This window comes from Pocillopora damicornis, chromosome 5 (assembly GCF_964200805.1).
Source record: "Pocillopora damicornis chromosome 5, jaPocDami1.2, whole genome shotgun sequence".
Lineage (NCBI taxonomy): Eukaryota > Metazoa > Cnidaria > Anthozoa > Scleractinia > Pocilloporidae > Pocillopora > Pocillopora damicornis.
Genome location: NC_142674.1, coordinates 16,573,020 through 16,594,454, shown reverse-complemented (window position 1 = coordinate 16,594,454; position 21,435 = coordinate 16,573,020). Strand labels below are relative to the sequence as shown.

At 36.8% G+C, this 21,435-nt stretch overlaps 1 protein-coding gene and 1 pseudogene across 1 annotated transcript in view; one reads left to right on the top strand and one right to left on the bottom strand.

Moving 5' to 3' along the window:
- LOC149045663 (vascular endothelial growth factor receptor 1-like) overlaps positions 1 to 13,002 on the bottom strand; it is a 48,440-nt gene extending 35,438 nt beyond the window's left edge. Inside the window, exons 1-6 of the mRNA XM_089207816.1 lie at positions 12,906 to 13,002; positions 12,477 to 12,528; positions 11,714 to 11,892; positions 11,475 to 11,575; positions 5,911 to 5,974; positions 3,078 to 3,188 (exon numbers count right to left, since the gene is read on the bottom strand). Coding sequence (XP_089063942.1) covers positions 3,078 to 3,188; positions 5,911 to 5,974; positions 11,475 to 11,575; positions 11,714 to 11,892; positions 12,477 to 12,528; positions 12,906 to 13,002 — 604 coding nt within the window. The remainder of the gene's footprint in view (positions 1 to 3,077; positions 3,189 to 5,910; positions 5,975 to 11,474; positions 11,576 to 11,713; positions 11,893 to 12,476; positions 12,529 to 12,905) is intronic.
- LOC149045662 (DDB1- and CUL4-associated factor 1-like) overlaps positions 1 to 21,435 on the top strand; it is a 413,926-nt pseudogene that overhangs the window by 378,715 nt on the left and 13,776 nt on the right.

Sequence of the window (21,435 nt, the reverse complement as noted above, 5' to 3'; positions counted from 1 at the left end):
AAACAGTTCACAACTCGAATAGACATATAAAATCATACTCACATGCTGTATTGAGCAGTAACCAGGGGCAGAAAAGTAACAAAAAATGTTAGTTTAGGTGAGGAAAGAGTAATTTAAGAAAAAGAATGCAGTAATGTTAAAACTAATCAATGAAATTAGGTTAAACACATGGGATAAGAACTCGTATCATACTTTTGAAGGTTTATTGGCCTGCAGACATAGAGGATGAATGACCAACAATTAAAGGTAATGATAGGATAATATTTATGGGCAACTGTTTGATACGTGTCTTTCCGCTTGTTCGATTCACTGAGGGACAAAGTTGTTTTCGATCTTATAAGCGGACTTGTCAACAATGGCATTTTTGCTGAATAGGAAGGAAGCTTGCAGTAATTGCCAGATTTTTATCTAATTTGCTCTTTTTCTGCTTGGAAGAAAGAAAGGCAGCGGCGAAGATGTGCCCGCAATGCAGCTGGTCATTCATGCTTTAATCATAAGAATATTCTTAAACAAACAAACAAACAAACAAAAACGAACAAAAGGAGATGACAACGTATCATTATCCTTAAAGTAATTAGTTCTAAGCTTTCACCTACCGCCTGATGTATTTACATGTATTTGATCCACCGAAGGCGATATCGAGAGCAAAGAAAACGATAGGGATAAGCAGAATTCAAGTATTATAAAACATTGTTCAGTTCAACTAACATTTACAGTTAAAGTAGGCAATACTAACACACTTCCCATCAATCATCATATGGGACTGAAAGCTGGCCTCGGTTATTCTTCATCAACTGTTTTCGAGATATGTCATTTATTTTGCTATTACAACGACTGGTATAAGAACATCAAATTCTCATCCTCATCCTCTCATCCTGTGTTTTGCTACTCACGCACGTTTGCATTATTTAGGAATGTTATGGAAAGTGGAGCAGAAACAGATGTTATAACTAAATTATTAACTTCAGTAATCTAATCAAAAATCACTTACACGCTGGTGTATTTCACAAAGGCCGCACATGGGTGGAGAAAGCACAGAATGACAATTAAGTTAGGGAGATTAGATGAAAAGTGAGTAGGCCAATATATGAATTATGCATTGAATTAATTCGAAGCCTCAACATCGCCCACGGAGAACCCGTGGATCTGTTCAAATTTCAGCCCCCGGGGCCAAAATTGTCTCTCAATACTGTACCCAAGTGCTGTACTTGATGGTAAATTTTTTTTTGAAAAGGCAAAATGAGCGATCCTGATATTCTATACATTGCCAAGCCCTATAAGCTAGACCTGGTAGACTTTTTCTCCGGAGCCATTCGTACCCAAAAGTGAACTCTTTATCTTAAAACACCTCCACATTACAAGATAAAACACTTGTATTCGACACTTCCGGTTCAAATTCCCACCCCAAGACCTTTACCGAAAGCAAGTTTCGTTAAGTTTAAGATGGTCACGCTTTGATATCTCCTTTGCAGAGAATACGAATGAAAAAAAAAGCAAATCCTTATGATTGAATGGACTCAAATCTACGCTAACTTGCATTCAAAGTTAAATATGATGCCACAAGACAAAGCTATTTTTCTAATTTTAACAATCATTTGTTGTTCAAAACAATGCAAAAGCAAAATTAAGTGAGTCCTGAAGGGAGGCTAAAGTAAAATTATTCATTAAGGTTTAGGATTCAGTGTGTGACCTTGAAACATGGGTTATTTTATAGGCCGAAACGCAAATCTCGACTTCTGAATGAAGTACAACTCCTCCTGATCTTTTCTTTTGTTATTATTAGTTTACAGCTGGTAGAAAGGGTACAGAATGGGAGTGGTTAGCAGCTTTTTGGTCATGTGACAGGTTAGGAGCAACATCAACATTAAGAAATTGAGGCAGAACTTACTTTCTGATGTTTCCGAAGTGCAGTCCATGAAAAACACAGAGAAAGGAAAGAAAAGAAAATCACCGGCTATTACATTCCCTCGTTAACAAAGCATAGAAAAGTGGGAAGAGTAATGAGATATTTCCTATACAGTGCCAGAAATTTAATCAAAATTTTGAAATGCTTTTCTTTTGGACATGCAGCTTTTATTATCATAATGAATGATGCAGCTGACTTAATCCTCCCCTGTGCTTTTTAAAAATTCCCTAAAGATCAATAACAACGCCCTGACAGCAAAGGTGCGCACTGTTTCATATTTCATTCTCCTCCTGAAAAGGAAGAGCTATTGTAAGTCGTGTTGCAAAAACTTGGTGACCTGTTAGCATATTGTTATCCTGCTCGCCAGGGCAAATAAAACAAATCCATTTTATACAAAAGCAGGGGGCCTCGCCATCATGATGGAAACGTGAAAAACGTCAAACCATCCTCATTTCAAAACTTAATGGGAAAACATAAAAACACATTGAATTATTTTCATTAAATGTTTTGTATACTAGTGACTGTCAACAGTAAGTTAAAAAAAAAACTTTCTAAAAAATTTCTCGCCCGCAAGCATGAATGCTTCAAACAGGTAGCTGCTACACTTCTCTTTGACAAAAGTGTGATTACCATTGCACTGAAATAATTACAGAAAAGTATAAATGACATAGAATACTAAAGTAAGTGATTAAATAAGCGAACACATTGTTGTGCACTTCAAAGTTAAGAAATTAATAAAATATCCAAAAGATTACTTACTTTGAGCTAATATTTCCATGAAAATGTTTCGTACATCGAGAGAAAAGAAAACAATCTCAAATTATGTAGTAACCAAGATTTGTTTATTGCATTTGCAGTTGAAAGAAAAAAACTAGCAACAACAAACAACTAAATAAACAATAAAAATGAAATGGAAACTGAAGAAAAACATACTAAACTGTCGATAGTAACAACAATAAGAACAAGCTTAATTTTGCCTACTCGGTCCATATTATAATTAAAGTTATTAATTATTCGATTCATTGAAAAAGGGAGAAGGAGGAGAGACAGCTCCCAATATTTGTTTGTATCTCGACCTGATTACCACACCACAACTTGAATAGTTAGCCATCAGCCCATAGGAAAGGCGACTGCACTATTTGGACAACGGTGACAGTGATAATAAACTTACGACACTGCTGTTCATCTGAACCATCACCACAGTCATCTCCGACATGGCAACGTCTCCATTTACTAAGACACTTTCCATTAGCACAAGTGAACTCGTAGTGTGCACACTCTCCTGTAGGATAATATAAACAACTTAAATTAAAAGACAAAATATTGAGCCTGTGTATTTAAGTAAATAAAAAGAACAAACAAAACCTAAAATAATCCTAACAATTTAGACATACTTCTTAGCTCTGTAGTCAAAAACTATAGGACAGTAATTTTCATCTCCGAGGTTATGCCTTTGCCTCAAAATTCTCCCCAGCTAAATATGTTTGAACCGATAAGCAGACCAATAAGCAACTCGCAAGCTCTTGCTAACACAGATTCCCTTTCTAAATTTGAATCCCTGTCGTCTACAGAAAGGAGAAAGTTGCCGCTGACCCTTGGTCTCTCTATGTCATTTTTTCTTTTTTTGCCTTTTAGACTAGTTTTGAAAAAAGAAAGAGACGAGGACTCGACTTTATCCTTTTTTTGATAACATGAATATCCGTGAATTTCAGCTGTCTTGACAGAAAGGCTTTGTAAATATATAAGGAAATCGATGAACATGTTTGATCAGTTTCTTTCCTCCATACCTCATACAGCCTCCCTATCAAGCAGGAGGTGACCAGCTAACTTTGGTTTTTGTTCCGTTTTTGTCGTTTCAATCCACCTCTTGAAATCATTTTTTAATACTTCAAAGATCCTCAATCTCAGATTTTCTACTGATAGTTATATGTAAATCAAATAAATACAAGCGACGTGTACAAAATATGCCATTCCTTCAATGCGGTTATCCGAGCAACATTAGAAGGAAACGCCACAAAGATAGATTTAGATTTATGATACTTACGGCCAGCTAATTGGCGCAGGTAAAACATGAAAGAAAAGGAAAAGTTACTCAATTAGTCTATTAGTATCATTACAATACCATTAAGCTCTATGAAATTTTGGTTATGGCGCACTGGCGACAAAAGTTTACGTGTAAAAGAAAAATTTATTGGTAAGCTCTACATTAGCAATTTAACATCCCCTGTGTTGCGACCGTTCGCGTTTTCGCCTTTTCGTTCGCGGTCAATTAATACAATCAATTATGGCAATACCGATGGGTGCATGACTATATTTCTAGAAAAGCTTTTTTCAAATTAATATGCTAACGCTTGGGGAACTCAATATACTTGAGAAATCTCAAAGTGTTCATTCACTGCATGCATGCGTAATAATGGTTGCTTTAAAAAATTATCATATAGAGCATTTTACGTTGCAAAGTTAAAATCATAATTTCTGGTCTCCCAATTAATGCATTTGATGTTGTCCAACGGTAAGATGCAAAAGGAATTATCTCGTATATGAAATGGCCGCTATCTCATTCAACTAGTTGCAGTTTATTTCATTCGATATTAAAGTGATTTTAGCCATCACAAGAACCGTCTTCCTGCCATTAAACCTCTTAATCTAAAGATGGCCCAATGTGACGGCATTCTACCGATAGCCAGTTCAGTTTTGTAAAACTACCTCTGCATATGATTTACGTCACAGCTTTATTTCGCTGTCTTGGAGGTGTTCTTGAAATTGAGGGGTTCTTGGAAAATATAGCTTTTTTTCTATTTTTTTGAAAAGAGAGTCAGCCTCCCAATTTAATATTACTTTTTGATAATAGCATTTTTACGCTAAGCCCATGTAAAGAATGAGAAGATGTACAGAAGTAGAAGTTACCTATCAACCACAGTACTTACTGCATTGTTCGTCTGATCCATTACTACAGTGAGTGAACCCATCGCAGCGTTGAGGCGCGTAGATACACTGTTGTTGATTTGCACAAGCAATCTGATTGCCTCGACAAGTTACTAGCAGATGATTAAAAGTAACACATGAACCGTGACAAAACGTTGGCACTTCTTGTACACTTCTTACTTAAAATATATAATGAACGTTAAGGGCTACTTCACGACTTGAGCAGCTTACTTTTAATGATTGATCTTTTTTCATTGACATTTTGCAGTGACTTTTCATCAAAGACGAAATTTGTTAACCATCAACTTCCACTTCACATTTTTTCAGTTTATCGTTATGATTTTATCGAATTCTGTATTTAATAACCTTTTCGTCGATTCATAGTTTCTGAAAGTTTACTTAAAAACAGCCCGTGCGAATTTTCTCACCGGAAGGCGCCTAAGAAGGTCTGACTCCGTCCCGAACGTAGCCGGATACAATTTCTTGATGGCAACAAACTCCTGAGGTTAGTTTCCCTTTGTTCGCGATGAGAGATAAAGCCTTCCAATTTACTAAAACCCTCACGAAACGATTGGAGTACAAATTGCCTACATCATACGCAATTCGGAAGTTCACTGACTCGACTGTATGTGATGAGAGTTATTTTAACCATATTGTTATTATTATCATCATTAAAAAAAAAAAAAAAAAACATTTATTGTCCGATTCAAGGAAACGTTTCAAGATGGCGAGTTTTCGATGAAATGTCGCAAATACCAGTAAGACACTCCTCAATCACGGCGAGCTTCTTACCTGAGATTTAAAGCTTTTCTCTTTATTTTTTTAAATGTAACGCCAGCATGAGAAGTTGAATGGTTTAGACCTGTTGTTACAAGTACTTAGAGTATCAGTTCTGTCAAAATTTGGAGTAACGGGTTAAGTCCTCCATGGTCTCCTTCAGATACAGAAAGGCCTGTTCAGAATAGGGTTGGAATTTGTAATGCATCTATCATGCCAAACTTCTTTTGGTTATAAGGTTTCATAGGGCATCACTCGGTTAACTTGAAGTTAAACATTACAAAATGGCAGTAGCAACATACTTGCAGATGTGCAGGGGACGGCTACCAGCATGAGCAGTAGAACAACCTGGGGATTCATGACAATCTTTGTGGAAACAAAAAAAAGGTAAAAAATAATTAAATCGGATGTAGTCAAATCGTTCCTTTTTTGGTAGGAAAGTAAGCAATCCGCTGATTGTTATGCTGCTTAGTTAAGTTCTCCCACCGGTAAAGGAACGACAGGCAGTCTGAGACTGCATGTGGCTACTGATATAGCTACTGATACAGCACAGCGACCAATTGACTGTCAACCAATAATTCAAAGGTAACAAATAATCATATAAATAATAACAATGATAGCGATAGTGATAATAATTCATAGAGGGCTAGCTCGAAAACCTAACGGTTCCTCCAGCCCTTAGGCTCCAAAATGATACGACTATGTTTATTTTGCATGATCATTATAATCATTTTTCTTATTTCATTGTAATTCCATTTTTGTGAGAAATAAAGGCTTGTTGTTGTTGTTGTTGAGTAATTATAATAATTATAATGATGATAATAATGCTATTATGGCCAGATATTAAGAAACGATCGAAATTGCGTTTGAGAACATGTTGTGCAATTTGACATTTCACCCTTAGAACTTAGAATGAAGATTTTATATTGCCGGTTGCTAGCATGAAATGGGCAAACGACACGGTAAAAGAAACTGAATTCGACAAAAACCGAGACTTCTTGATATGAAATTTGATAGAGCATTGTTAGGCATCAAAAGTTCAACGCGTTTCAAATGAGCAATTACCTTCGATGCAAGGTGTCTTAGAGAGAAACCCTCCGAGAAAATAGATAGAAGGTTCTCTTGAGATAGAAGAGGAAATGATGATAGTCTTTAAGTTATTAGTAGTTAGCCGTTTCCTTTGGAACGAGCGGCCAAGAACAGTCCGTTGATAACAATAAGTGGATTACCTCAGAATTGCATGATCTCTCCCACATATTTTTTTCCCTCCAATGTTGTCTTGTTTTCTTCCTATTCAGTATACTATTTTAAGACAAAATATTTCAGCAGTTTTTCCTTTTTTCGTCAAGAGGAAAATAGGTAAATGTGCGAATATAATTCAGCTATAACCGTGACGACCACTTAGATCTAGAACTATAAAAGCAACGCTTATTTAACAAGCACTTTATCAGAGATAAAGCATACAGAAGCAAAGTACTCTAAAAAAAATTGGCCCAAAATGCTAAATATACCGAGATAATGGTATTAACACAACAACACTCTTATGTCCGTCGAAGTCGCCCCGATCAGAATTAGAATCAGTACTTGTATGGTACTAAAAACCATCAGATTTAAAATAATTATTTACCAACCGAATCGAAATAATAGAGATGATGATCATCGGCGATGATCAATTATACACGGCACATCATCAGCAGGTAGCAACTGAACTACATAATATTTCGAATTACCATGTTTTCAATGTTCCACACGGTACAAAAATAGCCTATAAAAAATTACCTTTCTCTAAGGTGCCTCTCTGAGAATGAATAGATTCCTGCCGAACAAAGTCGAAAGTCGCTGAATATAAATATTCCTTCCGTGATAGCAAAAACCAAAACAAAGAAGACGGTGCCGTTAACTTTGCATAAAGATGTATTTCAGAATCTAATTCTCTTTAAATGTTGATGACCTCACCTCGAATAGAGCCAGTAAGAGGGCAAGAAAATTATAAGCTTGCAACCATCTGGAGAATGCAATTAACTTCTGAATAAACGGGTTTCTATAAATATAATTTTTATTATCACTTGGTTCCGTAATGATGGTCAATCGAACACGTTAGAAAATTCAGATCGAGAGCGACTGAGGCATCTCATGGTTCTTATGAAATTTTTTATAACACTGTTAAGAATAAAACGTTCCAGGCGTTTTAAATGAGCAAACACCTTTGACGCTGAATAATTCTAAGGAGAAACCCCCCGAAAAAAAATTAGATAGTTATCAGATAGGTAAACACTGCTCTGTTGGGATAGAAGAGGCGAGAATAGCGATAACAATCGCAATAATGACGATGATGATGCATGTAAATAATAAAAATACTAATAATCATACTGATAAAATAGACAACGATAATCTATAGAGGGGTGAATTCTCATGTAGCTTTAATGTTTTCGAATACCGTTGCTGATCGGCAAATTAGCATAATATTCTTCTCGTTGATCAAAGATTAGAATCATGACATCATTGTTTTGAATCAGCCAATCAGATCCTTGAAGCTTGAAGCCATTTGGTGACAAATAAAGTTTAGTGGCGTCATTAAACTGTTTCAAGCGTCAGCTGTCAAGCAATTTTCCCATTTCCAACAGTTTCTAATTTCCTTTCTCTTTGTCTTTCTTCGTTTTTTTTTGTTTTTGTTTGTCGTTTTAGTTTGGTCTCGTTTTGTTTTTCAAGTGTATATTGATTCGTCTTGCTTTTTCTGTAGCGTTTCTGTTCATTTTTTAGACAGTTATCAGTAATTGGCAAGCGTTTATTTGCGATCAAGCGGCCAACAAAAAAATGAAATTTTAACGCCCACAATGCAAATAAACCAAAATAGTTAAAACGTTCACTTCACCGACAGGCGCCGAGAAGAACAATGTCCGATATATATAGTCTCCTACAAATATGCATACTAAGGCACTGTTTGTTTCCATCTCTTGGCGACAAAAAGGGGCACCACAGAATTTCAAAATTTTTGTTATTTAATTTTCCCTTTATTTTTTCGTTGTTTCTGTTTTCTTTTGATGTACTATGTTTTAAGACAAAAATGCTTCCTTCGTTTCTATTTTTTTTTCAAGGAGAGAATCGCGTGAGCGTGCGGATGTAATATGTTGGCTGCTTACTCTCTCGAAAGATAATAGGCAAACAGGGGTGGACTGGGGGGAGGTTAGATCTTAAACTTTCAAGATCTGATTGTCAATTCTCCCCTCTATGTGCTACACATTTCCTTTTTAACTGGATACAAGAATTTGCAAGATAACAACCTCTACCTGATAAGTTTGAATATTCTCATTACCTGTCTGCTGAATAATGTATGGATATCATAGGAAGAAGATTCCTAGTGATCACCGCTGGGAGTGAAAGGCTAACCAATCCCACTTCCCCTGAGAACAATTTTTAAAATGAATAATAAAAATAATGAAAAGATAAGAAAAACAATATCTCTTAGCAATATATTTAATCTAAACGGATATCTCACATGATCGGCCGACTCAAAAGAATGATAATGTCATGATTCTAATCTTTGATCAACAGGAAGAATATAATGCTAATTTGCCGATCAGCAACGGTATTCGAAAACATTAAAGCTACACGAAATTTACCCATCTATAGATTATCATTAATCATTTTATTAGTATGGTTATAGGTATTTTTATTATTTACATGTATCATCATCGTCGTTATTCCAATTGTTATCGCCATTCTCGCCATTTCTATCCCAACAGAACAGTGTTTACCTATCTGATAACTATCTATGTTTTTACGGAGAGTCTCTCCTCAGAATTATTCACGGTCAAAGGTGTTTGCTCATTTGAAACGCCTTGAACGTTTCATGCCTAGCAGTCTTATAAAAATATTTCATAATAAACCTAAGATGCCTCAATTACTCTCGATCTGAATTTTCGAACGTGTTGAATTAAGTATCATTACGGAACCAAGTGATAATAAATTTCTAATTATAGGAACCCGTTTATTCAGAAGTCAATTGAATTCTCCAGATGGTTGCAAGCTCCTAATTTTCTTGCCCTCTTACCGGCTCGATTCGAGGTGAGGTCGTCAACATTTAAAGAGAATGATTTTTGGATTCAGAAATGCATCTTTATGCAAAGTTAACGGCACCTTCTTCCTTTTTTCGGTTTTTGTCATCGCGAAAGGAATATTTATATTTAGCGACTTTCCACTTCGTTCGGCAAGAATCTATTGTTATGAGTAATTGTTGTTGTAAATATAAGCTTCTAAAAATCCCCGGACTACTTATTCATGCTGACATCAAGTGACGCAGTTATTACGTAATACTACTAAAATAATTCTTTTGTAAGCTTTTGGTATGTTCCAGAACACTTTGTGAATGTATATAAGGAATAATTTATGTAGTAAAATGTAAAATGTTATTCACAAGCCTAGGGTCGGTCCGTATTGGGAAAAACTGTGCCCTCTTTATTGAGTACTCAAGACAGAGGGCACAGTTTTTCCCAATACGGACCTTCTTACGGGCGAATAACATATATACATGTATATGTAGATTTGTTTCGTTCAGGGTTCCCTATGCATGCATATGTATGTGTGATGTATTTACAACAATTTTTCGAGTGAATTCATAATGCATTCATATAAGCGCTTACGAAGAGTTACAATTTTATAAACAAGCAGTTAGGGAGAATTAAAAGAGACGGTAAGTTTTGATCTCGGTTAAGAAATGAAGATGATTTCAGTATTGTGACGAGCGTGGGACAAAGAAAACTTCTGAGTCCTCATAAGGAATCGAACCTCAGACCTTCGGATTCCGCTCTCCGATGCTCTACCACTGAGTCACAGAGACTCCATGGTGAGCCAAGTCTCTTACGAAGTAAGTTTTGATTTTGATCTTGTGATGAGCGTGGGACAAGGAAAACTTCTGAGTCCCCATGAGGAATCGAACCTCAGACCTTCGGATTCTGCTCTCCGATGCTCTACGACTGAGCCACAGAGACTCCATGGTGAGTGAAGTCTCTTACGAAGTTCGTATGATACGCGTCCTGCTTACTGTGAGGATTAGCAATGTCGATAGGGAAATGTTTGTGGATAGAACTTCGTAATAGACCTCGCTAATCGAGGTGTGCGCCAGGAAACACCGGCAAATGACAATGAAGTGCGCATATTCGAGTGTCGAGCTTCAGTGTAGCGTACTGCGGGCACACGACTAAGCATTGCTTCACGTGGGCTGATAGATGTGAAGCCGCGTAAGCAAATAATTTGCAACCCGAGTTTTGAGCGCGAAATCAAACTGGTGAGGTTGAAGTTGAACAGTAATTATCAGTATTTTGCATTTTCTGATCAACTCGCAAAGCAACAATACCGGTAGAGCTAAAGCTTTGTCAACGAGAGGAAATTGTTATGATTCAAGTTTGTGGAGAGAGGGTTTAGAGCGAATATAGGACGAAAAGAAAGAGACTGAGCGACCAAAAAAAAACAAGAAGTAATTACGTAAAGTAAGTCGAGAAAAACGCGCAAGAAAGTTAGAGAGGACACCGAAATATGCAGAATACGGTGAAAGGAAAGCGAAAGAGAACAAGAAAAGACATAAGTAATAAGGCGAATATTTAGCGAAGAGTAACGCGAGAAGGAAGTACATCTAGGTGTCCAATACCTTCAACTTTCCCTCGAAATGACTGAACATCCGAGCCATTTCCTCTTTGGTGCTGGCTATTTCCTCTAAGCATCTTTTGAGTGTGTGAACCAAATCAATGAGTTGTCTCTTTGTAAGTAACAGCAGACTGCTGTTGGATATCATCGTTTAGTACATTCTACAGTGGACTGTCGATGCTTAACGCGTCTTCAACCGAAATTTTGAGGGGTATTTACAACCCACCGTGTCAAAGTTTTGTCCTGTGTACTCCTTGACCAGCCGTTTAATGGCTTCCGTTGCCTTCGTAATTTGGGCACAAAGCCGTTTTGCGATGGCTTGTCCATCTAAAGAATTAACACCGCATGAGTCAAAATGATACCGTAGAAAGCCTACACTACAATCATTTCATTACGATATGTTGGTTAGCTCTAATCGGGCGTCTTATCGACGACTGTTAGCACTGGAACATATCAATGCAATACCTGCATATTTCTTCATTAGCTGTGAGAGAAACCACCTTTCTGAGTACTTGACATGCATGGATAATAGCAAGTCTTCTCGACGCTTGTCTTTCAAATCGCGGAGGTATGCAATATACATGCTGCTGTCAGGAGACCATCGGGGTTGGCAGCTCCCAAGGTTCTTTAGTTGTTGATCCAACCTATTACCAGCAGAAAGGAAAACAGTGGAGAAACTAAAAATTTGGTTTGAATTATAGGTTTGGTTTTGCATTGATTTGCAGTGTGATTGGCAAACAAAACTTGCCCCGAGAACCAAGTAAAATACCAATAACGACTTCCCCGTTTAACGGCATGGAATTGTCCATAATTCTGATTGCTCGAGTGCGTGATTGTCTGTTTACTTGTATGATTAGCTACTTGTAGATTTTGTGGCTGGTAATGAGTATTTTTCTTTGTTTTGGCGGACCTCATTTGAAAACCGTTTTAATATCCTTACGTAAAGATCATTTAGTTCCCAGACCAGGGGAGTAAATATAGCAGAATCCAAAAGATGGTTCCATACCTGTCAAGCTGATCGGTCAATATTTTCAGATGCCGGGGAACATTTTTTGCAAGTTTGTTCTGTTAGTGAACAGTTTGAAAAATTCAGAAGACAAGTATCAGAGAAAGCCAGGACAAATGACAGAAAGTGATGGACCAAAAAGTAACACATTTCCTGTAAAATTCAGAAACGACAATTAGGGTAAACATTGTATGAACACCAGATCTCCATGCTATTCCATACCTTACACAGAAAAACTGCCTCAACTTGTCCTGGTAATCATCTAGTGATGAGCCTTCAAAGAAGAGAACGTAAAATCATAAAAGAACTTGTAACTGTAACTTGCGTGTACCTTTCTGAACTTCAGTTGTGGTACTCTAATTTCCTCTCAAGCACTTCAAAAAATTTATCAGACTATAATGAAAAGTTAAGGAGGGCAAAATACAATGGAAGTCATTCATTTGTCATGATTATTTTTGTCGTTAAAGGTGAACCATTCCAAATAAGATCACAGCCGACCGAGTTGCAAAATAAAAAAGACTGGTTTGAGGTCAATAACAACTAGGCATTCCTCGCGAAATTTGATAATAGCCTGGGACTTAGTGCGTGTTGTGTTGGAACTCGCCATGTGACTAAACTTCGTTGTAGATATAGTTTATACACAGGAATTACATCTGTTCTTGACACAGTCAACAAAATCACTGGCAGTAATTATGCCGAGAAAAGCGAGATCACTTTCGAAGAGGAAAACCATGTAATCTTGTATCATTACATCTTTCGGATCGAAATGGCGTGCTTTTCGATCTTCGAAACTCTGCACGTTGAGGATTCGTTGAGGTAAACTGTATATTTGTAGCACTTCTGAACTCAGTACCCTTTTGGATACTTGGCAAAAGGAAGATCAGGATAATGTATCACTGTTAAAACACCACAAAGGTTGGTGAAGTGTAATATATAGTGGTATTTTTTTTTTACTTAAAAAAAAAATGACGATGATAATAACCCCTGAAAGCTTTCAAGTAGCTGCCTCAATGCAATTGGTTTCATTCATTAATATGCTTTAAAATTATTATTATGAATTACACAATGATTACCTTTCTAAATTTGAAGACGGTTTCTCCAGTTCATCTTGCATGTCAACAGATACCTTCCACCTAGGGAGGTTTATGGTGGTCTGCCTGTGATAAAACTGTTGTTGGGTTAGCATGTGGTTGTAATTACACACCGAAAAAAAATTCCTTTTCCTCTCTCAGAACGTATAAAATATAACATGGAAAGGTAGAAAATAAATGGGAAAGACAATGGACAAATGATTTGTGTGCTAGATTCTGGAGAGGAGTTTTAAGGTTCAAGCCTTGCCATGATGATAATTGTGTGATACACACTCAGTGTGTATGACTACTTACTGGAACTTTAAGATCAATAACAAAGTTCATGTTGGGTTCTACAAAAAGTGAACACACAATCTGGCAAAAAGTAGATTCAGAAGTATTTTACGTTTTAAAATCACTCATGTAGGATTGCAGAGCTTGTGGAACATGAGAATGAGGCATATCATAAACTAGATCCAGATCCTTTTGATGATTGGCATCTAGGTAAAAGTGCAAAGCTACCTTTCACATTACACACTATTTGTGTTTTATACATTATAACATCTATTACAAATACATCAGGTAATGTAATATAAGGTATTCTTATCAGATACTTGGAAGGATAGCTACAGACCTAAAGGGGGGTAAGTTTCTTTGAAAAAACTGTGATGCTGCATCAGTGGGGGAGTTTAACAAGATAATTTGCAATTGGTTTTATTACCTGAGTTGATAATGTTAATTGGCCACCGTAAATAGTTTCAAAACATTTCAAGCATTAGCCCTTTGTCAGAGTGTTTGTTGTGTAAACCTCTTCCATTAACAGCAAGCTGATAAGAAACAATATGCAGGTTGAAGGGAACCAAGGCCTGCCAATAATGAAACAGGTCCAAGACACACTTTGCATGAAAAGGAACAATAACATGACAAACAGCAGCAGTTCAAGCTTTCATGAATGAGAAGTGTTGTTCGTGCTTCCTATTCAATGTCAGTTCTACTTTTTGTTCCCAGTGGAATCTTCACTAGACTTACTGTGTTAAAGTGGCACTGTACTTATCTACTTACTTGAGTCACAAGAGAACAATAGAACTTAGATGAGGCTTGGTGCAAGAAGTCTCAGTGTTGCCCTCATGTGGTCAAACTGATATAGCCTGGCTGTGAATGAAATTAATTACTTTATGATAAATTTTTTCTCAGGTAGTAGATGCACAATGATTGGTCAATTTAGTGGGTTGTATTTCACTGAACAGCCTGAAAATTTTTAAATTTTGCATCATTTAAAATCTTCTCCTTTTAATGGACCCTAAGATATATTAAAAATCTTATGAGCCTCATTTTCTCAGTCCATACTCTTAAGTGACAGAACCTTGTTTGTAATTTTTTTTGGGCTCAGATTTATGTCCCAGGGAAAAAAAAACTTGGTCTGTAATTTTAACAGTGGTGATCTTGCACTCAGCCATTAAGAGGTCTTGGTTGTATTAAACTATTCAAAATAAAATCATCTCTTGTTTTCTCCATCATGAACATTTCAGGTAGAGCTTACCCAGACTGTGCATTAGGCCATCTTTTGAAGACACTGTTCAGAAATGATGAATTTGTGGACAAAATAGTGAACTCCTATATCATAAGCACTGTGGAACAGTTTCATCTGAATTGCTCTGCAGCCAGAGTGTTGTTAAATGCCATGCCTGGGCTGGAAAGTGCTGCAGTTTTTCAAGATATGGTAAGTTTAGAAAGGTATTCATAACCCTTTAACTCCCAAGATCTGATTGATAATTCTCTCCTCTAGCTGCTTCATATCTCCTTGTGAATTAGTTATGAGAATTTGGTGTTAAATCAAGATGACAACTTCTACCTGATAAGTCTGAGTATTCTCACCACCTATTTGCTGGATAATGTGTGGACATTATGGGGAGAAGTTACATGTTAATCACTTCTGGGAGTTAAACAGTTAGTAATCTTAAGATGTGACTTTTTTTTCTTCAGCTTGAGTTCTATATAAAAATCCAGATCAATGTGTTCAGTTTCTGTGGCATGGCACCCCTTGTCCTTTTTAAAAAAAAAATACTTAAAATTAATACATGCATTTGCTACTTCATCAAATTAAAGATAAAAAAAATGAATTTCATTAGTTACAATTTAAAAAAAAAAAAGGAAAAGAGATCTTATTTGTTGCTCTCAGTCACCTCATTTTAGTGCATTTTAATCATTTTAATTTTGTTTACACCTATATAAACTGGGTGCAAGTAGAAGGGTGTTTTTAAGTTTGGCCATCCAAGGTAATTTATATTAGCTTAACCCTTATGGGTGACCAGCATCTAATTTCTCCTTTCAATATCACCCCTGAATCAAACATTAAGATCATGAGAATAAAGGCAATGATAAGCAACTGAAGAAATTCTTGATTGTTAAACAAATTCTCCTTGCCAGTGCATTAGGAAAAGTATAGAGAACAGTACGGAGAAAATGCATACTGATGTTAGGGTGTAAAGAGTTAAGATATAGATAGTCATAGTTTGATTGATGATTCTAATATTCTTTTTTTGTTAATTTTTTTATGTGTATTGGTGCAGTTACATTTTAATTTGTTTTTAATTTCAAGTATCAGGTATCACTTCATATGATAATTATTATTTATTAACAGGTCTTTTAGCATTTGCCATGGAGAGCCAGGATATTGCTGTAGTATTCAGAGAAGAAAACTCCATCTTGGTGAGTCAGTATAACAATTTTTAAGAGTGACCAGCATCTAATTTCTCCTTAAAATATCTCCCCTGAATCCGAACATTAAGGTTACAAGAATAAAGGAAATGATCATCAATTAATGTTAGTTCGGATAATTTAGTATTGGATCAGCTAATCCTGTCCGAATTGATAATTTTCCTTATTCTCATTACTTATCTGGTTGATATTGTATTGATATTGTAAGGAGAAATTCTGTCTTGGTCACTCGTGGAAGTTAAAGGTTAAGAGAATAATGCATTTTACCGACTGAGATCTGACAAAAAAAGCCTCAGAATTTAAAAGCTATTTCCTTTTATTGTCTTTTTGGTATTTGGCATCCCTTTTTTGTCATAAAAAGTTTGCTACAGAATTTGCGACTCATAACGGTGTCCAGCGATTACTAGAAGTACCACGCCCATCAGTGGCTTTTGCGGATGTTCTATGTGTTTATATTATCTCGCTTACAATGAGGACGCCATGGAGAGGGTAAGACATTTTTCCATTTAAAAAAAAAATGGTTTTAGGTTTTCTGATTTGTAGTTGTAAGAAATGCATTATTTAGTTCAGATTTAACTTACCGATGATCTGTGAGTTATGAGCAGACCAGTTTTTTTTAAAAGAAAAAAGTAACGAGTATCATTCCTTTAAACATAAAATAACAATGAATAACGCATCTCTGCTTATTTTTCATCAATCTTCCTCTCTCCCCCCCCCCCCCCCCCCTCCAAAAAAAGAACTTAATTATGGATAACGTATAACCCACGGGTAGATAAAACATTACAGCACTTATTGCCTCATGAAGAGAGATAAAAAAGGAATTGAAGAAGAACTGGTCAAATGGATAAATAGAATTGTAAGCAAGGATAAAGAAAAAGATAAAGATAAGAAACATAAAGATAATCACTCAAAAAAATTAATGTTATCTTACAAAACTACCATTAATTCCACAAAAAACCTCAATGATTAAATTCTTGGTGCTCTTTTTTCTACATGGGCCAGAGGATCATGAAATCAACAAACAGAATATACCGAGGGCCCTTAATTAACTGTTTCAAGTAACTTGTTTCAGGTGTCCCTCCTACCAAACCCTGTGCTGAGTGACCTGGTCAAGTATGCATTGTGGCTTCTAGAATGTTCTCACGACTCTGGCAGATGTCTCGCAACTCTCTTTTTCTCGCTCACGTGTTCATTTCGAGCAGTGCTGGAATTGTTCGACAGTAATGATGGTCTGCGGAAGCTTGTGAACCAGATAACTAGTCAGTTGTATTTATTAATGACACGGCACGGTTTGGACCCCAGAGAAACGTGGATCGTGTAGTTCAATCGCCTGGAGTAGGATCACACCACAAGGTCAATTTGTTCTGTAACTTTCCATTCTCGTAGGAGTAGCAATTTCTCTTAATGACACTCATTGGAAATATTTTGCAATACGCAAAGAAATAAAAGAATAAATAACGTAAAATGTGATAATTTAATTAATAACGTTGAAGGCCCATTCTGATTTGTCACTCAAACTCCGAATATCCGTTGCTGTTCACCTCCGAGCAACTCGCGCGTGATTTGCGCGCGGAAATATTGCAATCATCACGAGAATAAATGAGTTAGAATCATCCCTTTTTGCTATATCATCTTACTGTTTAAGTATATAGTATAACCATTCACCTCAGTGTCGATGGCTGGCGGTGGATATTCACCTCGCGGCTTCGAGACTCAGTGAATATCCACCACTAGCCAGCCACCTCCACTTCGATAAATAGTTTGTTACTGTTGAAATGTAGTTTAGAGCCATGCCGACCGCTGTGAATTACCAAGTATTTAGTACACGCCGTGTTTGCTTTTTGCAGACTGCGCAGTCTCGTTTAAATTTTTTCAAGCCATTTTACGGTCCTATTCCACTTGCGTTTGCATCTTGAAAACAACAAATATTACTGGCTGCAAACCATTCTAAAAGAATCTTTTTTTGTTTAACCTTGTTGTGGCAGCTAAGTACGCTTTCAATCCTTCGTTCCGACGAGGCAGAACTACTGAGTGATGATGAGGTGTTTGGCAGCCGGCAGACAGCAAAACACACTTGCATGACTCTACGGAGATACTTTGATGCCAATCTTCACATCAGGGCAGATGCGCCTAATTCTAGGAGAAAATTTGTATAACTTTGTATATCGTCAGGTGAGCAAATTCAGTATGTTATGTTATGTAAAAGGACTACGCCCGCTCGGCTGTTTAAGTTCAGAGAGGTTGGAAGTTAACTTAATCCTGGCGAGGTTTTTGGCAGTATTCTGATGAACATTTAATCCCATCATTGTAAATTTTCAACTTTTACCACGAAAGTTTATGAACCTCGCCTACAAACACTCCAAATCGTTTTAAATATTTACGCAGAAGATACTGTTTATGTCTGTTTGTCTGTCTGCTTTTTTTTGTTTGTTTGTTTGTTTGTTTTTTCCGCAGTTTTGTCTTTGGTAGCCTAGCACCATTTTGTTTAACTCATGTTGATGAGCAACTGTTCTCTTTCAGGCTGCATCCCTGTCTCACAGCAGTGTAATGGAGAACTGTCAGTTGATTTTAGAGTATGCTCCAACAATACTGCGCTGGGAGCCTGTTGAGGTAATAACTGAAAAATAGCGCAAAAGAAAAAAAGCGTCACATGGTCGTGGTTGATTATTTCGCAGAGGCGTATCTTGGTTTATTAAGTGGAGGGCACATTGTAGTACTGAAACTCCTATGTAGAGTGTTATAGTATTTTTCAAAAAAAGCGTCTCTACTCAGAGAGAGTCCTGGACATTGAGCATGGAACATTTACACCTTTGGTCTTCACCACGACTGGCGGAATGGGAAAGGAGTGCTTGAAGTATCATAGCCGTTTAGCACAGCTGATTGCCATCAAAAAAGGGGAGCAGTATGCCAAAAACATCTCATGGATCAGAACCAGAACCTCATTCGCACTCTTGAGATCTGCGTTGGTTTGTCTTCGAAGCTCTAGGACAAGAAGAGTGCCATGTGACATTAAGAATCTTGATATCGACGTCGAAGTTGTTAAAGGAGCCATTAAATCGGACTATTGATGTGTTTCCTTACTTCATATATATCTTTTTATTTCATTATTATTATTATTATTATTATTATTATTATTATTATTTTTAGCAGGACTTTTAGGACGCTAGATTTTTATTTAGAGAAAAGATATTGAATATTGCATTTTATTTATTACTACTATTTAATGTTTTTATCGTTGTTGGCAGATTTTAAAGAGGAATTAGTGAAAAGATGTAAATATTGGTAGTGATTGCTAATAGTAATAGTAATAATAATTAGTAGAGAAACATTTTCGTGGATTATAGTTCAAGAGGTATTGAGACATTATGATTTTTTCTTTTCTTTCTAACAGATGTTAATCATCATTAATATTACTATTATTATATTCAGAAGTTTCCCCGTTTACATATACATTTCAGTCCAGTACATACGGTTCGCTTTCAGGAATAGAGTGGAGAAGTAACTTCATTCATTTATGTGTTTGTTCGTTTCTTGTTTTGTTTTGTTTTGTTTTTGTTTTTATTTTTCATTTTATTCATCAATGCGCATAAGCACAGACACACCTTGCCAATTTACCCATAACTAGAGTGAACTGGCTTCCGTCTGTGGGCTTTATAGTGTCAGAATACACACGTTTTCTAGTGTTTATTAGGGATTTGTGACAAACCACTACGGCCTGAGACGAGGACGTGGCCAAACAAAAGATCTAATTGCGCAGCACGTGCGTTTTAGAACTTTGTGCATTTCCGTAAATGCTCTCTGCGAAACAACAACATGAAATCACCCAAATTTGCGTGGTCTGAGGACGGAAACACCGACGGCAAATTAATAAAACTTCCATTTGGAACTCAACCTTGCTTACATATGTTATGCTGAGGTTGTGGTTTGGCCCCGTAAGAGACGGAAAACACATCCAGCCACTCGCGAAATTCTAATCAAAAGTAAAAATTCATCATTTCAGTCGACGTCTTCCTCGACGCTGCCTTCCTGACTGCTCAAGTTCGTTATTATTTAACATGTTTTCCTTTCATCCTAAAGATGATGGACAGACTTCAAGGCTTCACCCTGCTGCTTCAGTTGATCTTCCTATCGTCAGACTCGGGAGTGACTAGTAATAGGTAAGTCATTGGTTTTGCTATCATTTCTCCAGAGTTTGTACGAGTCCAGGAAAATCAGGAAAGGTCTGCTTGTAGGACTGTGCTACTAGACTTTGAAATTCTCGGAAATTGTATCAACTCAAGGAATTGAAGTTTTTGATAATTAAAAAATCAAAATCGTAGCAGAACATTAGTTGTAACGATTTTCTACTGCGTTCAAAAAGGTACATGAAGCTTTTTATATATATTATTACTTAAGATATTACAATTTTTCTCCCTGCATTTCAAATGCCATTTTTGAGGCCTGTCCACTGCTCTATGTCAATATCATCAATGGGTAATCGTTCCATATTTAATGGAAATTAATTGTTATTTCTAACATATTTTGCTCTATTTGTGAACTCTGAATATCTCGACTAACATTTTTGTAACTGCTCAATTAGTGTTTGGCGTCACCGCGATGATTACTCTTGTCTTCATTATTTGCAGATTAGCGGAGCTGTTGCAAAATTCCAATCGAAATCCAGGCCGACTTTCAAAAGTAGCGACGACATCTGGTCCTAGATGTGGGGATGTGTCAGGGCCAGTAATGGCATTAAGGTTCTGCTCTCCTTACTGGTGGTGAAAACGTCATTGGTTGATGCAGATTGTATTCGTGCTCTGGCTTGTAAAGCGTTATATGGTTTATCGAGGAGCAAAAAGATTTGACAAGTCATTGGAAAACTACAGTTGTTTACCAGCGGCCAGTTACTAAGTGAGTATTGCACAGTGCGGTGCTTTTTTCACGCCTGTCCAATCATGTATATTATACAGCTGGGATTGCCCGTGGGCAAGATGAAGCGAGTCCTGTGTTCTGATAGACTACCCGAGCTGTTATCCGCTTGGGGTATCACTCTTTTATCTCGCGCAAGATAAAAAATTGCGTTGCGAAGACTTACAACGTCTGTAATGTTTAGCCAACGTCGGCAAAGAAGTCATAAAAAGCAACAGAAGACAGCCAAAACACTTTGTCAAATTTAAAACGAGGAATCACCGTCACAGTTGGCTTTCTTTTCCAGTGCTTAAAAGAAACAAGTCATTCTTGTTTCTTATATAAGCAGAATAATTTTGCTACGTAGTAAGTCCTTCCTTGAACGTAATCAGTGAAGGGCTTTTGTTTAGGTCAAGACTCTTCGTCTCAGTCCATAAAAGCGCCAAAAAGAGCTCGCCAAATATCCAGCTATCTTGATCTCACGCTCGGTAAAAAACGCGTATTTT